General features: G+C 45.5%; 1 protein-coding gene across 4 annotated transcripts in view; it reads left to right on the top strand.

Annotated features, from left to right (window-relative positions):
• LOC309334860 (ABC-type organic anion transporter ABCA8-like) overlaps positions 1–19,024 on the top strand; it is a 107,669-nt gene that overhangs the window by 75,105 nt on the left and 13,540 nt on the right. For all 4 annotated transcript variants that reach the window (XR_014153297.1, XM_081849504.1, XM_081849503.1 and 1 more), the window contains 9 exons: positions 1,363–1,490; positions 3,174–3,311; positions 4,286–4,399; positions 7,653–7,829; positions 8,084–8,197; positions 9,813–9,926; positions 13,629–13,697; positions 15,309–15,400; positions 18,694–18,817. Coding sequence is in view for 3 of the 4 variants with exons in the window: in XM_081849504.1 (XP_081705630.1) it covers positions 1,363–1,490; positions 3,174–3,311; positions 4,286–4,399; positions 7,653–7,829; positions 8,084–8,197; positions 9,813–9,926; positions 13,629–13,697; positions 15,309–15,400; positions 18,694–18,817 (1,070 nt within the window). In the remaining variant the exon portion in view is untranslated. The remainder of the gene's footprint in view (positions 1–1,362; positions 1,491–3,173; positions 3,312–4,285; positions 4,400–7,652; positions 7,830–8,083; positions 8,198–9,812; positions 9,927–13,628; positions 13,698–15,308; positions 15,401–18,693; positions 18,818–19,024) is intronic.

The following is a 19,024-nucleotide window of genomic DNA, read 5'->3' on the forward strand; positions in this document are numbered from 1 at the left end:
AATATGTGCATTTGCTTCCACCTAATTATTTCTTTTGAAGTTGCTGCAGCTAGAGGCGCGAATCAGAGACAGCGTCCAGGAGAGCCGAAGTCCGCACAAGGGCTTTCTGCCTAGTGCCCCCACCCCCTCGAGTTCGGGGGTGGTATAGGGCACAGCAGGCAAGGGCAGTCCCCCCACTCACTTGGGGGGGCAGGGAGGCTGCTTACTCCCATCACAGCCTCTTAATTACCTCGTGTGGGTCGGAGAGATGTTATTGTCGGCCATCTTCCAATGCGCCCCTAGTGGCACCCCCCTGAACAATAATCATATCTTAATCCAATATTGTCTCAAGTGTTGTGAGCAAAAAGTGAGGGGAGGGGGAACCATGTCTAACAGCCCTTTGGAAGGAAGGATAGAATATGAATGTAATAAAATGAAGTTTTCATACAATTTTAATGGACCAGTAGAAAGCGAGTGAAAAATGTTTTTCCAGCTCTCTATCAGGAACTGAAGGCTTTTTAACTGAGCACCCAGAGCCCCAACTATAGCATAGCTCTATGGATTGCCTGAGGAGTTTGGTCTACTCATAAGGAGTAGGTTCCTTACAAATAACCCTTTGTTCCATACGAGACCATGTTCTTCTGGAGAAAACTTCAGCATCAGGCAGCTGACTGAGCCTGCAGCTTTAGGAATCAGTACTCCCTTTGACTCAGTAGTGGTTTAGACTCTGCCATTGATTTTGAGCAAAGGTCTGGTGGAGAAAGGTCTTGTGCCATGATCCCTGAAAGCCCCAAATCCCCCTGCTGTGTCTCACTGCCCCATTATACATCGTGCTCCTCTATAATGTTAGCTTTGGGGAGTGCCAAGTCCTCCTCTGAAGAGGATTCCTCCAGGGCTGTCTGAGATGCCAGATTGTGTAAGGTATGAGATATTTGCTTACAAAAATTTTGATTACAGCCAACCAGGATATGGCTCTTCAAAGCTTGCTTCACTGACGGGGTCATATCATGGAGACTGGCACTATTGGCAGTCCTAAAAGAATAAGATAATTCCAATATTACCTCAATAGTAAAAATAAAAAATTAAGAATTTTGGGTGGAATTCAAGATGGCACTAAGGCGATTGTTCTGTCAGTGCTCATCTCCTCCTTCATGCTGTTTTAGGGGTTTTCCCCAAACTTCCCTCCCCTCAAGTCAGTTTGGGGAGGAGAGGGTGAGGGAAGCCCATTTGTGCTAGTGGGATAACACAACCCATTTTAGCAAATGTTACACAAAGATAATTCCAATTCTGTATTACACTTCATTTTGGTTTTCTCCTGTTTGAGAAATTAAGATTCTACCACAGTCCTCCGGTCATTCTGTGAATCCTTGTTTTCTTTTTCAGGTGCAAGCATTGAAAATTTCATCCAAGCAGTGAAGAATCAGAATGTCCTGGTAGAAGTTGTTTCTGGCAAAAATGTCAGTGACCAACTAGTGCACAATGGGGCTATAATGGTAGCCCTTGAAGACAAGGTAACTTCAGTTATTTTTTGTTGCAATCAGTACCATTTTTCTAGAAAAGGAGGTGCCAGAACTCACCACGAACGCCTCCCTTGTTTTCTTAAAATGGCAATGGTGCTCACCTGAGAGGTGCCAGAACTGAGTTCTGACTGGGGGGCGGGGGAAACCCCCTGGGTGTAATCCTAAGTGGGATAAAACTGGGGAGCAAAGCCCCATATCGACTGTTACCATCTTGTGCCAGCTTGTGCAGGGGCAGGAAATGTCAGGGCAGACTTACTCTTTGCATTTCCATGTGGTTTCCTTTTTTAATCTTTAGCCCCATATCGCTGGCTGGGGGGGGGGGGTTAGGATCGTGTGAAACTGGCTCCCTGACAACGAAGGAGAGCTTTGACTGTCCTTGTTTCTTCATAAAAGCAATACTAAAAAATCCTGGTAACTAAATATGGTTGTACATGTTTTGAATTTGAAAGCAAGCAGCATCTTGTGGTGTTGAGCGTAGCTGTTTTGCAAGCCTGTTTTTAAATGCCTTTCCCAGTTAAAGAGAAATGCTCTTTAAGCAGAGTAGAATACTGGTGCAGCATCAGGTAACAGGTAACAGCTAGCTCCATCCCAGTCAAATTAGAAGCAAGGCCACGATTCCAAAATATGGCGGCACAAAGTTCACAACTATGAGAGCAATGAAGCTGAAATATACTCGGAGTCCTGTAGTGATTTCATTGCTCTTTATTGCAGCTTGTAAAACAGTGATTGAATTGCCCCCCAAACCCCAAGCTTTTATATACATTAATTACACAATGAGTCCCGTCTAATTGGCTGATTCTGTTTCCCTCCTGGAGCCCGATTGGTCTTTTCCTGCAGACCAATCAGTTGTTGCATTTTAGAATCCTACCAGCCTAATAGGCTGATTAACTTCCTCCTGGAGCCTGATTGGTCTTTTCCTGCAAGCCAATCAGTTGTTGCATTCTAGGATCCTACTTGCCTATTGTTCTAGGATCCAAGCTTAGTACATAACAGAAGCTGTCCCAACAAGTTCGTATACCTACCCAGCAAGCTCTTTTCCAGAAGAAGAGGTGCTGGAACTCACCATGAACGCCTCACTCGTTATGTTATAATGGTAATGGAGCCCACCTGAGAGGTGCTGGAGCTCAGTTCCTGTGAGTTCTGGCTGAAAACAACAACCCCGTTTATAGCTAAGGCACGGCACATACCTTCCTTGAAAGAATCAGCCTTGTAAGAATGTCTAGCCTGCAGCTGCAGACTCCATCAAGGTGTGTGCATCTGTTCCCACTGGTGAAGGCATCTTCTGACCCTGGGAGACAATGGCAGACCTGCCTCCTCTTGTGAATCCTCTTCAGCCTCACCCCAGGCTGTGGCTCTGAGTTCTCCACAGCCTCTGGCAACATTCTCTCCTCGACAGGAAGGGAAACAGCAACGGAGACTCCAGTACCAGCATTACCATCTTTCTTCAGACAAGACTTTGCTCTGCTGTCTCAGGCTCCTGTCCCCACTCTTCCCCATCTGCTGCCCAAGGTCCACACTTGAAGGCACTTAGTGATGTAGGACACCTTCATTACAAATAACATATAAAGCAGGCTTATGAATTTCTGTTTTCATTACAGGCTGTTATTTTCTCAGCATTCATTCACTGGCTCACTTGAATTTCTAACTTGTATTTCATTTCTTGTCTCGGTTCAGAAATACAGATTCACACTCATATGCCACATGGAAGTGACCAATTGCTTTCCGGTGCTTGTCAACATCATCAGCAATGCACGCCTGCGAATGTTAAATTCTGCTGCCCATATTCGAATCTGGAGTCACATGTTTCTATTTGTAAGTCTTTCAACTCTTCAACTGGATTGTAAGAATGGTTACAGTAGTGTGAAGAGGCGGGCTAGTTGTAGTGGTGAATAAGTGTGAAAAAACACACACACACACAATCTCTCTTTAATAGATTTGCATTCATCTTTAATATTGATAGGCTTCCAAGCCAAGGTATTTCTAATTTCATCCATTTTTCAGAACTTCTGTGATTTTTATTAGTTGGTGTTATATATATTCCAAGGTATTTGATAGAAACGTTTGTCCACTTAATATTCATTTGTTTTGATATTTTAGTTTTAATTTCTTCTAGTACAGTATACTAATACTCATAATATCTGTACCACCTGAGTCGATTTTATACTCAGAGACTCTGCTGTAGCCTCTGAATTCAGTTGATTCTTGTGAGTTTATAATAGTTAACAGTACTACATCATCAACCTAAAGACAACTTTTAAATAAGCAATGATCAACTTTATTCCTATAATTAAATATCATTTTTATGCCTACCGAGTGCAGAGAATAATAGCAGCTGTTCTAATCATATATGGGACGCAGGTGGCGCTGTGGGTTAAAGCCTCAGCGCCTAGGACTTGCCGATCGAAAGGTCGGCGGTTCGAATCCCTGCGGCGGGGTGCGCTCCCGCTGCTCGGTCCCAGCGCCTGCCAACCTAGCAGTTCGAAAGCACCTCCGGGTGCAAGTAGATAAATAGGGACCGCTTACCGGTGGGAAGGTAAACGGCGTTTCCGTGTGCGGCTCTGGCTCTGGCTCTGGCTCTGGCCAGAGCAGCGATGTCACGCTGGCCACGTGACCCGGAAGTGTCTCCGGACAGCGCTGGCCCCCGGCCTCTTGAGTGAGATGGGCGCACCAACCCCAGAGTCTGGCAAGACTGGCCCGTACGGGCAGGGGTACCTTTACCTTTACCTTTAATCATATATACTGTCACACAGTGTTTATAAACTTTATCTTTCTGATTTGTTTCCCAGCAATTTAGTAGCAAACAGCTATGGATCTTTTTCTGTAACATGTGCATGTTGGGGGTATTTATATACCCTACCTTTCCAGCACATTTTGCGATGATGAGCGGTCGTTACTACAAGGTAAAGTAATTAAACATGCATGAAACTTATTCCCTTGCAATGAATGCAGTCTTTTGATTTCCCCCACTCCAGTTGACATCAAATTCAGTAGATTATCTATCAATTTTGGATGTGCATATAGTTTACTGTCCAAGCACCCACAGCACCCTTGGCATTGTAGTACAATTGTGTCTTATGTGGGAGTTTAGTTCCAAGGGTCGCCTGTATAGGCAAAACGCATGAACTCAAACCCTTGGAACCAAACTTTTATGTGATCTTGTGGGAGCATCCCAGACTGGTGAGAGGAGATAGCCTTGCTCAGAAAGCAAGCCAGATAGCTTAAAAGCTCTATGTGCACCAGGAAAATCCAGTGTAAAAATAGTTTCTAACTTCTCTGCCTCACTTCCCAAGCAAAGCCCTTTCCACACACCAGCATTTAACGTCAATCAACCAGTGTTCAACTGCATATGGTTGAAATTGCACAAGTTAAATGTGCGTAAGACAGAATCATATCTTTGGGGCCTATCACCCCTACATTCTTGTTTTTATGATAACTTATTTGAGTTGGATATAGCTCTTGGATTTATGTTCAAACCTTGGGAGATCGCAATGGGGAGCTAACGATTCTATTGATTCCAATGTGCCACAATGGAAGAAATAAAAACTTTCAGTTTTATGCTAGCTCTTATATCCCAGTCCAGATCTCCCTTTGAATGTTTTATTATTTGTTTTTGAAACGTAGAGACTGCTCTATTAAAAAAAGTTTTAAAAAACAAACAAGCTGAAACAGTGATAAAAAAGAGCAATACAATATACATTTCGGAATTGAGAAAAAATGAGCACACCAAAAAAGGGGGGGAATAAAACTGTTATACAGTGGTACCTCGGGTTACAGGCGCTTCAGGTTACAGATGCTTCAGGTTACAGACTCTGCTAACTCAGAAATAGTACCTCAGGTTAAGAACTTTGCTTCAGGATGAGAACAGAAATCATGCTCTGGCAGCACGGCAGCAGCAGGAGGCCCCATTAGCTAAAGTGGTACCTCAGGTTAAGAACAGTTTCAGGTTAAGAATGGACCTCCAGAATGAATTAAGTTCTTAACCCAAGGTACCACTGTAGTAAGGTTTTTAAATTCTGAAAGGGCATTAAAAGATGTCTCAGGTGCGCCTTCTCGTGGGGGTCATTCCACAACTGTGATCCCACTACAGTGGACACTCGGGTTGCGAACGTGATCCATGCAGGATGCACATTCGCAATCCACGTCTGCACACGTGTGGGTTGCTATTTGGTCTTCTGTGCATGCCAAAGCATGATTTAGTGCTTTTGCGCATGCTCGGCAGCTTAAACCCGGAATTAACCCATTCCGGTACTTCCGGATTTCGGTGGTCCGCAACCCGAAAAAACGCAACCTGAAGTGGCTGTAACCCCAGGTGTGACTGTACTGAAAATGCATTTTTACTCTAGGCCCCCTGCTGCATCTCACCTAGTGGGGGCACCTGTAGAAGGGCCTCCTGCAATGATCTGCAGGTCCAGGTAGGTAAGTGTGGCAAGAGGTGATCAGTTCAGTATTCTTGCAGTCAGTGCAAAGATTTCCCAATTCATTCAAGTGGAGAGAGCGGGTATTTATTTGAAGTATTGATACACCATTCCCTCTGTCTGACATCCAAGGGCATACTAAGTTGCCAGCTCCCGTAGTTCCCTATCTCACCTAGGAATGGGACACTTTTCTCAGACTTCTCCTTCTTTAGTCTTTGGTTGCTTGTTTCCTCCCCTCACCCTCTTGTTTCCTCAGAACACTCCTATTCAGAACTTCATTGTTTTTGCTCACATTTCAGCTGATACCCCTATTAATTCATGACAACTTACTAGGAGACCAGTGGTCACCTCAGCAGTGTCTTCAATGCTACTTCCTTAATCCTGGCCAAAGTGGTACAGAGAGGAGGTTTCTCCCAAACCTGAGCCCACCCTTGATTTTCTAACTGCCTCCCTAAATCCTTAAGTTGCCATCTCTTTCTCCATTAACGTTTTGTAAATTGCAGAGCCGAAACCCTTTAGAATGGTCCCCTGGTGGTAAAAGTAAAGGGTAAAGGGACCCCTGACCATTAGGTCCAGTCGTGGCCGACTCTGGGGTTGCAGCACTCATCTCGCTTTAGTGGCCGAGGAAGCCGGCGTGCAGCTTCCGGGTCATGTGGCCAGCATGACTAAGCCGCTTCTGGCAAACCAGAGCAGCACACGGGAACGCCGTTTACCTTCCTGCCGGAGCGGTACCTATTTATCTACTTGCACTTTGACATGCTTTCGAACTGCTAGGTTGGCAGGAGCAGGGACCGAGCAACAGGAGCTCACCCCATCACGGGGATTCGAACCGCCAACCTTCTGATCGGCAGGTCCTAGGCTCTGTGGTTTAACACAAAGTTTATTAGTTCTATTTATTAAATTTGCTAGTCGCTTTTTAATCAAAGCCATTCAAAGTGTCTTACAGTAAATAAACAAACACATACCTTAAATCTGTCATAAAAGGAAGGAAAGAAAAATCTAAATGGCTACTCTACTTTTAAAAAGTTGATATAAAACACCCCCACACAAGGAGGCAATTTAAAACCCAAGAAATGTTTTTACCTGGTGCCTGAAGTTAAGTAACAATGGCACCAGGTGAGTCTCTCTGGGGAGAGCATTCCACAAGTGGGGAACCACCACTCCCATCTTATCTGAACCTCCTGTGGAGGGGGCATAAAAGAAAGGGGGGGGACTAAGTAATTGATGAAAAATATGATGTATCTTAGGGACGTGGGTGGTGCTGTGCATTAAACCACAGAGCCTAGGACTTGCCGATCAGAAGGTCAGCTGTTCAAATCCCCACGATGGGGTGAGCTCCTGTTGTTCGGTCCCGGCTTCTGCTAACCTAGCAGTTCGAAAGCACATCAAAGTGCAAGTAGATAAATAGGTACCGCTCCGGCGGGAAGGTAAACGGCGTTTCCGTGCGCTGCTCTGGCTCACCAGAAGTGGCTTAGTCATGCTGGCCACATGACCCGGAAGCTGTACGCCGGCTCCCTTGGCCAATAAAGCAAGATGAGCGCTGCAACCCCAGAGTCGGTTACGACTGGACCTAATGGTCAGGGGTCCCTTTACCTTTACCTTTACATAAGGACTATGACTAGATACAATTTATATGGAATTCCTAGAATATCAGTTTTTGGCTTTCTTATTATTTATGTATCTTGCCACAAATCATATACTGAAGGGCATAATTATCTCTTGCAATTTTCTTTGCTAGATAAAAACTCGTTCTCAGTTGCGGGTCTCAGGACTCTTTCCTTCTGCCTTTTGGTGTGGATTAGCTCTGGTGGACGCCCCTTTGCATTTTATTCTCCTCCTGCTGCTGCTTTGGCCGTGGCTCAGACTATTAGACATTGTGGGACCTCATGGCCATACTACCCCAATTTTATGTTTGGTGAGTATAATTACTTACATTACTTTTTAAAACTAGTCTTTAAATGACCTTTAATGTTTACAAATGTTACAAACATTGAACCATTTCCACTGAATAATAAACTTGGGCTGCGATCCTCAATAGTTTACAAGGGAGTAAACTCACCCGAACATAATGGGCCTTCTGTATAGTTTGGTCATATGAAATGAGTTCCCAGAAAACCCGTGTTTTCAGACACCAGTCTTAACAATAAATATTAACCTTCTTCTTAACAGGTGTCATTTCTGTTTGGCTACAGCACGTCAATGGTCTTATTCCTATATGTAATTGCCTTCGTGTTTCGCAACAAATGGCATGCTAGCAGTTTTTGGTCATTCGTCTTAATCTTGGTAAGTTTTATGACCAGACCATGGACTGATCATTTATTTCCTTATATTCTTAATCTTACAATACCTCTAATTGTTTATAATTTTCCATTAAAGTAGACAAATCAATGGATGCTTCAAATATAATAATGTGAAATAATGTAAGACTGAATGACACGTTGAACAGAAAAGAGCATGAGCAGTGATCCTTTAAGTGTGCATACTTAAGCGGCATTCTAAATCAGGTCTCCAGCTGTTGTTGGACTACAACTGCCCTCACCCCTCACCACTGCTCCTGCTTGCTAAGGATGATGGGAGTTGTAGTCCAACTACAGCTGGAGATTCAGGTTTGGGAAACCCTGTTCTAAATACTTCCTTCAAACTGTCTGCATTTGAGCCAAGTTATTCCATACTTGGGACTGTGAGGACCCTTCTTCAGGAGCTGCCCAAAGAGATCTGTACCTGTCTTATAGGTAAAGGTCCAGTCGTGACCGACTCTGGGGTTGTGGTGCTCATCTCGCTTTACTGGCCGAGGGAGCCGGCATACAGCTTCCGGGTCATGTGGCCAGCATGACTAAGCTGCTTCTGGCGAACTAGAGCAGCGCACGGAAACACCTTTACCTTCCCGCCGGAGCAGTACCTATTTATCTACTTGTACTTTGACGTGCTTTCGAACTGCGAGGTTGGCAGGAGCAGGGACCGAGCAACGGGAGCTCACCCCATTGCAGGGATTCGAACCATTGACCTTCTGATCGGCAAATCCTAGGCTCTGTGGTTTAACCACAGTGCCACCCGCGTCCCTTATACCTGTCTTATACTCTGCCACAAAAAACTTTTCTTCTTGCCTCTAGAATAGGATACTATCATTTTGCCCCTTCATCAATAATGCCTGTGAAGCCAGTGGCTGTGAGGTAAGGTGAGGCAACTGCCTCAGGTAGCAGGATCCATTGGGGCAACAGACCCCAATGTAGATCTTATTCAGGGCCAGCTCACCCGTGAGGCAAGCTAAGGCAACCGCCTCAGGCGTTGGAATCCACAGTGGCAGCAGTTCCCGGTATCAAACTTTCTTTCCCCACATTCCCAATATAGATCTTCCCCCACCCCTTCTTCTCTGGCAGGGAGGGGGAGCCACTTTGGGGTCCACCTCAGATGCCAATATGTCTCGGGCTAGCCCTGGGGTATAGATTGCATTCTATGGGTATCGGGTGAATTCCACCTCCCACCCCAGCAATTCGCATCTTCCAGTGGGGTGGGAGGTAGGATTCACCCACTACCCACAGAGTGGTAACTCTCAACTTATGCACATTATTTTCTGAGCATTTGGTTTTATGCACTTGGCAAATAAAATAATAATAACAAAAGTGGAAAGGGGACAGAAAGCGGGGCAGGTATCCAAGAAAAAAGACGTTGGCAATCCCACCCACCATTGAACCCATTATATTTTGACATACGTGATTTTGGCCTCACACTCTGTCCTCAGAACATAACCCCCACGTAAGTTGAGAGATGTAGTTACACACACTTGGTTGTGTTTCATTTGGGGTGTAAAGGAGTTAAGCCTCAGTATGGAAAACAAAAGGGGAAGAAGCTGTTTAATCTGTTCAAAAGCTTAATATACTTTTTTCTTGTTTCATTTCAGGTGAACGTGCTTGCTTTGATTAATGGAGTCTTTGCATTCCACTATGTGCATTATCTACTAATAATAATTCTTCCCCTGTTTACAGCAACAGAATTTATGTTTACTTTCACAGCGGTAAGCAAAAGTGCAGCCTATTCCTGGTACCTTGAAATTGCCCCTTAGGGCACCAAAGAGCCCTTGGTACCTTAGTCACGTACCAAGACCACCTGCCCCTTCCAATTTTATTTTCATTTTTAAATGATGTTTTTGGGTTGGGAGGCTTCCTATTTTTATGTGGTGTTGTCTGTGCGTTTTGTCTGTGCTTTTGCAGGGTGGGGATTTGTGTTGGGTGGGGGGAGTTCCAAACATGAGCAATTTTTCGCCCTATGAAATCGGCATTATTCGGTGTCCAGTTTCTGAATTTATCACACAATTCGAAAAGGTTAGGGTCCGCTAGGCTATCGCTTTGCAACTGTGCTCTCGGGTTAAGGAAACAGTAGCTCATCATGGGCCACCAGATTCATAATGGCACATCCTCCTGGTCTGTAATCCCAGAAATACACAGCTGTTGTTACTTGTCAGGAGATTTCAGGGCTGAAGTATTGAGGCTGCTCACTGACTGCGTTCCACCATCATGGTGCAGGTTCTGATGCGCGGCAGTGTTGTGTTGAAATTGGCAGACAGACCAGAAGATACCATGGTTCATGGTACCAAAAGCTGCGCGGAGGTCAAGAAGATCCAAGAGGAAATTCTGCTTCCCCTGCACTTAACAAAAATACAGTGGTACCTCGGGTTAAGAACTTAATTCATTCTGGAGGTCCATTCTTAACCTAAAACTGTTCTTAGCTTGAGGTACCACTTTAGCTAATGAGGCCTCCCACTGCCGCCGGGCCACCAGAGCACGATTTCTGTTCTCATCCTGAAGCAAAGTTCTTAACTCGAGGTACTATTTCTGGGTTAGCAGAGTCTGTAACCTGAAGGGTCTGTAACCTGAAGCGTCTGTAACCTGAGGTATCACTGTAATCAACCAGGGTGACCAAGTGTCAGGCTTCAGGGAAGTGGCTTCCTCCTTCCCTTTGGCCCGTGGATAAGCAGAACGAAGCAAAAATAGACTCTTACCATTTAAAGAGATTTTAATGATCATAGCGAAAAAATAAGGAGCCCATTCTTGGAATAAAGATGCTCCCAATTAAGGTTTACACCCACTCCCCCCCCCCCGAGCCACCTCCTCTTTTGGAACCGGATCTCGCAACCACTGTGCCATCTGTGCAGCTACCTTATCTAATCTCCTTGACCTTGGGCTGATCAGCTGGACACTTTCCAGCGAACCAGGGCCTGTTAACTCTCTCTCTCCCGGTTCTTCTTATCCTAGTTGTTCACCACCCAGTTCTTCCCAATTTTTGTCTTCTGAACTATGTCCCTCTGTGAACCACTATTCCAAATCTATACTGTCCCACTGCAGGAGCAGGGGGAGGGGGAGGCTCCCACCATTCCTCATCTGTGCAGCCCTCCTCAGCATGGTCACTAACACCAAGGCAGTTTCAGTCCCAAAATCTGGGCTGAAACTGGATTGGAATGGGTCTAGATAATTGGTTTCACCTAAGAATGCCTGAAGCAGCCTTGCCACCACCCTCCCAACCACATGGCCAAATAGAGGGATAATGGTGACAGGGACATAGTTATCAACACTTCCAGGTCCAGGGAGTCCTCTTGAGGAGAGGTCATACTGCTGCTTTCTTCGAGGATGGTGGCACCACCTTCTCCCATAATTAAGTTTTAATTACTCCCTGGTCAACCCCCTGCATTTTGCTCTTATGAAGCAGAGGATCAAGGAATTGCATCATTGGCCCCACACTTTCAAGCATCTGTTCTACCGGCGGTGCCAGTTTAGCCTCAAGATTGGGGGGACTGGAGCACAACACGCATGTATGACATCATGTGCATGTCACGTGACACCACACATGTCTCCCACCACTGCACTGGCTGGTGCAGCCTTCTGCTAGGCTATGTTGGTCCCCGCAGTGCTGGGAGATGCTGCACAGGCTGGTGTGACCCAGAGCTAGGCATGCCGGTACCCACGATGGCTCCTGACACTGCACAGGCCAGTGCAGCTTTCCACAACGTTGAGCTGGGTCTCCTCCAAACAAATATTGAGGGAGTGGAAGACATCTCCACCCCCTTGAGGTTCTCTCCACATCCTTGGGATGTAATACAGTGGTACCTTGGGTTACAAATGCTTCGGGTTACAAATGCTTCAGGTTACAAACTCCGCTAACCCGGAAGTAGTTGCTCCAGGTTGCAAACTTTGTCCCAGGATGAGAATGGAAATTGTGCGGCTGCGGTGCGGCAGCAGCGGGAGGCCCCATTAGCTAAAGTGGTACCTCAGGTTAAGAACAGTTTCGGGTTAAGAACGGACCTCCAGAACAAATTAAGTTCGTAACCCAAGGTACCACTGTAACCAAAACTGATCCAACAGCTCTGCTCCATTTGGATGCCTCCATATGGCTTAATCCTAATCATGGCATCCAATTTCAAACAAACCTGAGGGACTTTACTCACAAAATGACTAGCAAATTTGTTTTAGCAGAGATCCAATGGGACATTTTGGTACTAAATTCCAGGATTCCCCCCTTGCTCTGTTGCACCCCTCCACGTCGAGAGGGGGCTCCAGGCCCTCTGGGAATCGCCCACACATCTATTGATTCTAGCTGCCTACACACAAACATACACACCCCACCGGGCATACATTTGAAGCCCATCCTCTCCTCTGCCTCATGAAAAGGATTCTGGGAAGTGTAGTTTATCTTCTGCAGCCAGGCATTTGGCTGACTAACATCCTATGTCCTTTTATATGTTTTTTTTGGAAGGGGGGAATGTTTGTTGCTTTGGTTTGTTCTTGTCCTTATTATGCATTTTGTATCTTTTGTCTCGTATTTATATGCTGTGAATCGCCCTGCAATTTTCAGATGAAGGGCAGTACAGTGGCGTAGTGTGGGGGGTGCAGGGGGGCCGGCCGCACCGAGCACAACATCTGGGGGGGGCGCTCGCCGCCTCCGGAGTCGCCAAAGAGCCTCGGGCGCAGGCTGTAGCAGAGCCCCATGTCTCGCAGAACTGACGAGCTGTGCGCGCGTCCGGGCTGAAGGCGTCCGGCAGGCAGCGGCTCTCAGCGCTCGCTGCGGTCCCCACGTGTCAGGGCCGCGGAGGGCGCGCCAGGCAGCCCCTCCTCACAGCCCCGCCGCTGCTGCTGCTGCTGCAGCTGCTGGGCCATGTTGCATTTTCCTCGCCTCTCTGCCCTCCTCCTCCGGGCAAGCGGCGTCGTTTGGGCGGCAGCGCCAGCGGCAACTCGCCTCAGATCACCTGACACGGACCCGCTGCCGCCGCCGTGGCTACCTTACCGTAAATACCCCAGCCCAGGCAGCAGCAAGAAGAAGTTGGCAGCGGCAGCAGGTTAGAGGTTAGGGGCGCAAATTACTTGCCTTGCCCCGGGTTAGGGGGCGCAAATTACTTGCCTTGCCCCGGGTGCTGACAACCCACGCTACGCCGCTGGGGCAGTATACAGATTTAAAACATAAAAAACAATCCTGCAGTTCCCAGTTTTCCTATCTCCCACAACAAGAAGCACTCGACATAATGTAGGTCTTAGAAGCTCACAGGTCCTCGAGTCACTGTCTTTCGAAGTCATTTTCTTTTACTTCACAAACTAGTATACTTCTGAGTAAGCAGAAACAGTTAACTTAATTTGGCGGGACACTAACTTTCAAGCTGACAGGCACTGGCACAACCTGAGTTCAGTATTAGAGAGAATAATCTACAGAATCACCTTTTTCCCCCTTACAGATATTGAGTGTACCGCTTTATGATGAAGAGAGACCATCAATGAATCTGATCTGGGCGGCTTCCTTTATGGTGAGGAATGAATTCAATATTTGTATGGGAGATATTTTAGTTCGTAGGGTGTTGTATCCAATGGAATGGGTGTTCACCTTGTTGTGAGACACTAGACAGGAGCAAAGACTTGTGGGGAGCAGGCTGGACTCCCTCAGTTTTTCCTCCTGTCTAGATGCATACAGGTGAAACTTGGAAAATTAGAATATTGTGGAAAAGTTCATTTATTTCAGTAATTCAACTTAAAAGGTGAAACTAATATATGAGATAGACTCATGACATGCAAAGCGAGATATGTCAAGCCTTTATTTGTTATAATTGTGATGATCATGGTTTAAGCTGAATTACTGAAATAAATGAACGTTTCCACGATATTCTAATTTTCCGAGTTTCACCTGTACAGTACATTCCTCCCATCTCTCCTGACTCAACTAAGTTTTTTACTAGTTTCTGAACCCTCTTTTTTTCTTTAGATTTCCCTTATCGTCATTTTAGTTCTACAGTTCTTTGTTTGTCCATGCATTGTGGTTTCTTACACACACAAAAAACCCAACCAACTAACCAAACAAACAAAGAAACAGACAGACAGACAGACAGACAGACAGACAGACAGACAGACAGACAGATGAAACCCTTTCCTTTGCTCTTTCTGTTTGGTTGTTCTGCTTATTTGCCACCCTTCTTTTATTCCTTAGTTGTTTACTTATATTGATAAATTTTCCAGAATCAGTGCCTGATGAGATATGCGACTCAAAAGACATGTCTCATTCATTTCCTCAATTCTGAGTGCTACCGGTAGGCTGCCCTTATCCCAGAACTGGTTAGTCAAATGCTTTCTCAAGGATGCGGTATGTCGACACCCACCAATGGCACATCGCTTCCCCACCTGGAATTTACACTCGGTCCTCACAGCTCTTCAGAGACCTCCTTTCAAATGTCTATGTCTTGCACCCCTAAGGATCCTTTCCTTCAAAGTTCTCTTTTGGTGGCAATCACTTCGGCACACAGTGTCAGAGTTTTCAGCCCTTTCTACACCTAAACATCTTTGTATTTTCCACAAGAATAAGGTGGCGCTATGTTCAGACCCTTTCCTTCCTTCCAAAAGTCTATCTAGGTTCCACGTCTAACAAGATCTGACTCTCTGACTTTCCGTCTGCATCCAAAATAACCTAAGGAGCAAGCCTGGCACTCCCTGGATGTGCGCAGAGCTCTGAAAGTTTACCTACATCATACAAAATCCTTCTCTACAATGGATCTCTCTACCTGGTTTTTAAATGGCAAGGAGAGGAATCTTATCTCCCTGTTTTACTGATGAGCACTAGAACACTAAGACCACATTGTAGATAAGAGCATCGGAGATAACTCTTGCTTGTCTTGTCTCTGATTTTAGTGCCGCGGTGTTAAGATGAGAGATCCCCTTAGTTGCCCCAGGCATGGTGTGGTTAGGATGTCAGATGATTGGCAGGTGTGTTGGTTTACCCCAAATGGCTGCATGGGCCAAATGAAGAGGCAATGGCTTCCCCCACTACTGGTTTATAGGACTGTAGCCCAAATATAGTGACTTAAATTGGTTATAGGTCTGTACACTTCTTGAACATAATTGGTTGTTTCTGATTTTTTTCTTTTGTTTAGCCTTACTTCCACATTGTGGTTCTCATTCTTTTACTTCGCTGTCTGACGGCGAAATATGGCAGGCCAGTTATGAGAAGAGATCCTGTGTTTAGGTTTGTACACATATGGTTAACCTGCTATTGCAGTCAGACTTAGTAATGCAAAAGGTTTTCCTGTTTTTCTTCTGAAATGATGACTTTCAAATACATACAGTCATACCTTGGCTCCCAAACGCCTTGGGAGTCTAACGTTCTGTCTCCCAAACAATCGAAAACCAGAAGTGAGTGTTCCGGTTTTCGAATGGTTTTGTTTTGTTTTGTTTTGTTTTTTAAGCCGAATGTCTGGTGCAGCTTCCGCTATTGTTTCCGGAGCGCCTGCACAATCAGGAACCAATCAGAAGCTGTGCCTTGGTTTCTAAACTTTTCGGAAGTTGAACGTACTTCCAGAATGGATTCCGTTCAACTTCCAATGTACATCTGTACCTCACTTTTTATATCCATAGGTTCCTCTCTCTCTCTCTTTTAAAAAAGCAAGTTTTCCTAGTTCTGCGCTTAAGAATCCCAATATCCCCTGGGAGTAATTCAGTGTAAGGTAAAGGTACCCCTGCCCGTACGGGCCAGTCGTGTCCGACTCTAGGGTTGTGCACCCATCTCACTTAAGAGGCCAGGGGCCAGCACTGTCCGGAGACACTTCCGGGTCATGTGGCCAGCGTGACAAAGCTGCTCTGGCGAGCCGGCACCAGCGCAGCACACGGAAACGCTGTTTACCTTCCCACTAGAAAGCAGTACCTGTTTATCTACTTGCACTTTAGGGGTGCTTTCGAACTGCTAGGTGGGCAGGAGCTGGGACTGAAAGACGGGAGCGCACCCCGCCGCGGGGATTCGAACCGCCGACCATGTGATCGGCAAGCCCTAGGCGCTGAGGTTTTACCCACAGCGCCACCTGCGTCTAATTCAGTGTAGTGCTAAGCAAATGGCTCTGTCAATGCATCTCTGCTGGCCTGAGGGAATCAACTTCTCTCTCTTCCCACTTACTGTTCCAGGAGTTCTCTTGACCCCTTCCCCAAGCCAATTTGATGCAGTAATGGATGGAGGAGTTGGGGTGGTCCTGTTGTACTTTTGGAAGTTCTTGAACAGGTTTCCACTGACGGGGCTTTTTTTAGTTTAATCCAGCCCTTGGTTCGCTTTATTTATTTTCCATGAAAACTTTAAGGCAGAGATTTCCAAACTCTGTGTTGTGAAATGTTAGTGTGTCGGCTACAGTGTGTAGGTGTGTCGTGTGAATGCTCCCCACGCTGAGGTAAAAATCATGGACTTAGGGGACTCAAAGAATCCTATGGGGAGTTGGGCAGCAAAAGCCAAACCCCAATTCTCCTCCTGGGGCTGGGAAGGGGTTAGTTTAACCTCCAGTTTGCTAGTAAAATAGAATTACTGTGTTGCGAAATAATGCATGTCTAAAAAGGGGTCACCAATGTGAAAGGTTTCATTTCACAGTTGTTGTTGTTTTAAAGAGGATATTCAAGATTTAACAAACACCTTCATAATTTTTAGGAATCTTTCATTTCATGAGGGTCCTTGTTTTCTTCCATAGAGCCAAACTTCTGAAAAAAGAGGATATGATTTTGTTGTTAAAGTATGATTTTAAAAAATTGTCTCACATAGGCAGAATATATAATAATTTGACTTATTATATTTCTATGCTTCTTTTCATTCAAATGAATCCCAAAGCTGCTTACAAAAAAATAATAATAGGGATAACATGACAGAACATAATAGAACATCACAAATAACAACATAAATGAAATAGAATAATTAACAAATTATCAGTAGAACATTTGCAATTTATAAAACACTGCTTACAAATCAATAACTAAAAAAATAAGACAAATGTCACATTTAAAGCAAACCATATTATATAATTAACAAATCAATTCAGCATTTATAATCTTTAAAACAATGTTAACAACGTTAACAATCAATCTTTAGCTCCAGAAGTTGACTTTATAAATAGAAAAATAATAATGGTGATCTTAATAATGTTACACACCACCCCAGTCTCCAAATGGTGAGAGATTCCAGGGATTTCAGCGCATTCTCGAGTTCAGTTTTCTTTGAATGAAGACTGGCAGGGACTGGAGGGGCCTTAACAGTATTAACTTCACAGCAGATCTTGCTTTCCCATTAAGCTTCCAGGGAAGCCCCAAAGCCCAGCACAGAGCAAGCATGTCTCTTGTGTCTCCAGCTTCTCCACCTCCTTTCTGCCTAGCTCACACTACACTGGCTATTGTTCTTGTATTTGCCGGGCGAGGCCCCAGGCCCCGCAGTTCCCTTAGATAATAAACACACGGACACAAATGTTTAGCTTATTGGGATAAAATAGGCCACAACTTTATTGGTTACGGAAGGGACGCGGGTGGCGCTGTGGGTTAAACCACAGAGTCTAGGACTTGCCGATCAGAAGGTCGGTGGTTCAAATCCCCGCGACAGGGTGAGCTCCCGTTGCTCGGTTCCTGCTCCTGCCAACCTAGCAGTTCGAAAGCATGTCAAAGTGCAAGTAGATAAATAGGTACCGCTCTGGCAGGAAGGTAAACGGTGTTTCTGTGTGCTGCTATGGTTTGCCAGAAGCAGCTTAGTCATGTTGGCCACATGACCCGGAAGCTCCCTCGGCCAATAAAGTGAGATGAGCGCTGCAACCCCAGAGTCGGCCACGACTGGACCTAATGGTCAGGGGTCCCTTTACCTTTATTGGTTACAGATGTGAGCAGTTTGCCTTAGGCATTGGGCAAAATGATATCCGGACTTCTCCCCGTCTGCAGGGAGTCTCATAAGGGTAAACACTGGTAGGTGGGAGCCCTATGATATACATCAATTAAGAGCACCCCCAGGGTCACCGATGGATTCGTGCCATGGCCCTAGCCTGCGCCCAGGCTCCGGACAGGATCCAGACCTGCAGTATGGCGCAGAGCAATTATGCTTATTGTGTTGTTTATCTACTCAGCCACAGCCATTGCCTAGAGATCGGCTTGATGAGTTTGCTCTCATACCTCCTACCCCGCTACGGATAGAGGAAGGAAAAAATTGGAAGGGACTTGGGGCACCATGTGGACTGTTCCCCGTCCCCTAACAAAATTCATACAAAAATAATACTGCGGCTAGGGATATACAAACTATAATTATGCATATGTTTCTGCCTAGCGCCCCCCCCATGCGTTTGGGACAGTTATCTGCAAAAGCAGATGTAGTTTTGTAAGGCAGCAGCATTTTCTGGGCTGTGATGAGTTTGCACATTAAGTTCAGAGATTCTCGCTTCCTTAGGGACTGTTTTCTGCTTTCCTACTTGAGAATGGAATTCATTCCTTGGTGTGCAGTGCTTTTGAAACACTTTGTGTGGTGTCTTTGATCTGTAGGATTTCTCCACAGAGAAAGAGCAGCCATCAGAATCCTGAAGAAGCCAGTCAGGGCGATGATAGAGATGTTCAAGAGGAAAGGGCAAGAGTTCAGCGTGCACTGGCCTCTGCAAATCAGGAAGAGGTAAAGCAGAATTATTGTGATTTCCTTGTTTTAGAAAGGCTTTATAGCTTGCTCTGATGTTCATTGCAGTGATTTGCTTGTGCAATGTAACTTGATGCCTGCTCCAACTTATGGTCACTCTGGAAAATAAGCTTTTACTGTTTTAACATCTTTGGCACTCCCCGGGTACTTCTTATAAAAGCTGGAAAAAGTGGAGGAAGAGATGCT

Source organism: Podarcis erhardii (assembly GCF_964252035.2).
Source record: "Podarcis erhardii genome assembly, chromosome: 2".
NCBI lineage: Eukaryota > Metazoa > Chordata > Lepidosauria > Squamata > Lacertidae > Podarcis > Podarcis erhardii.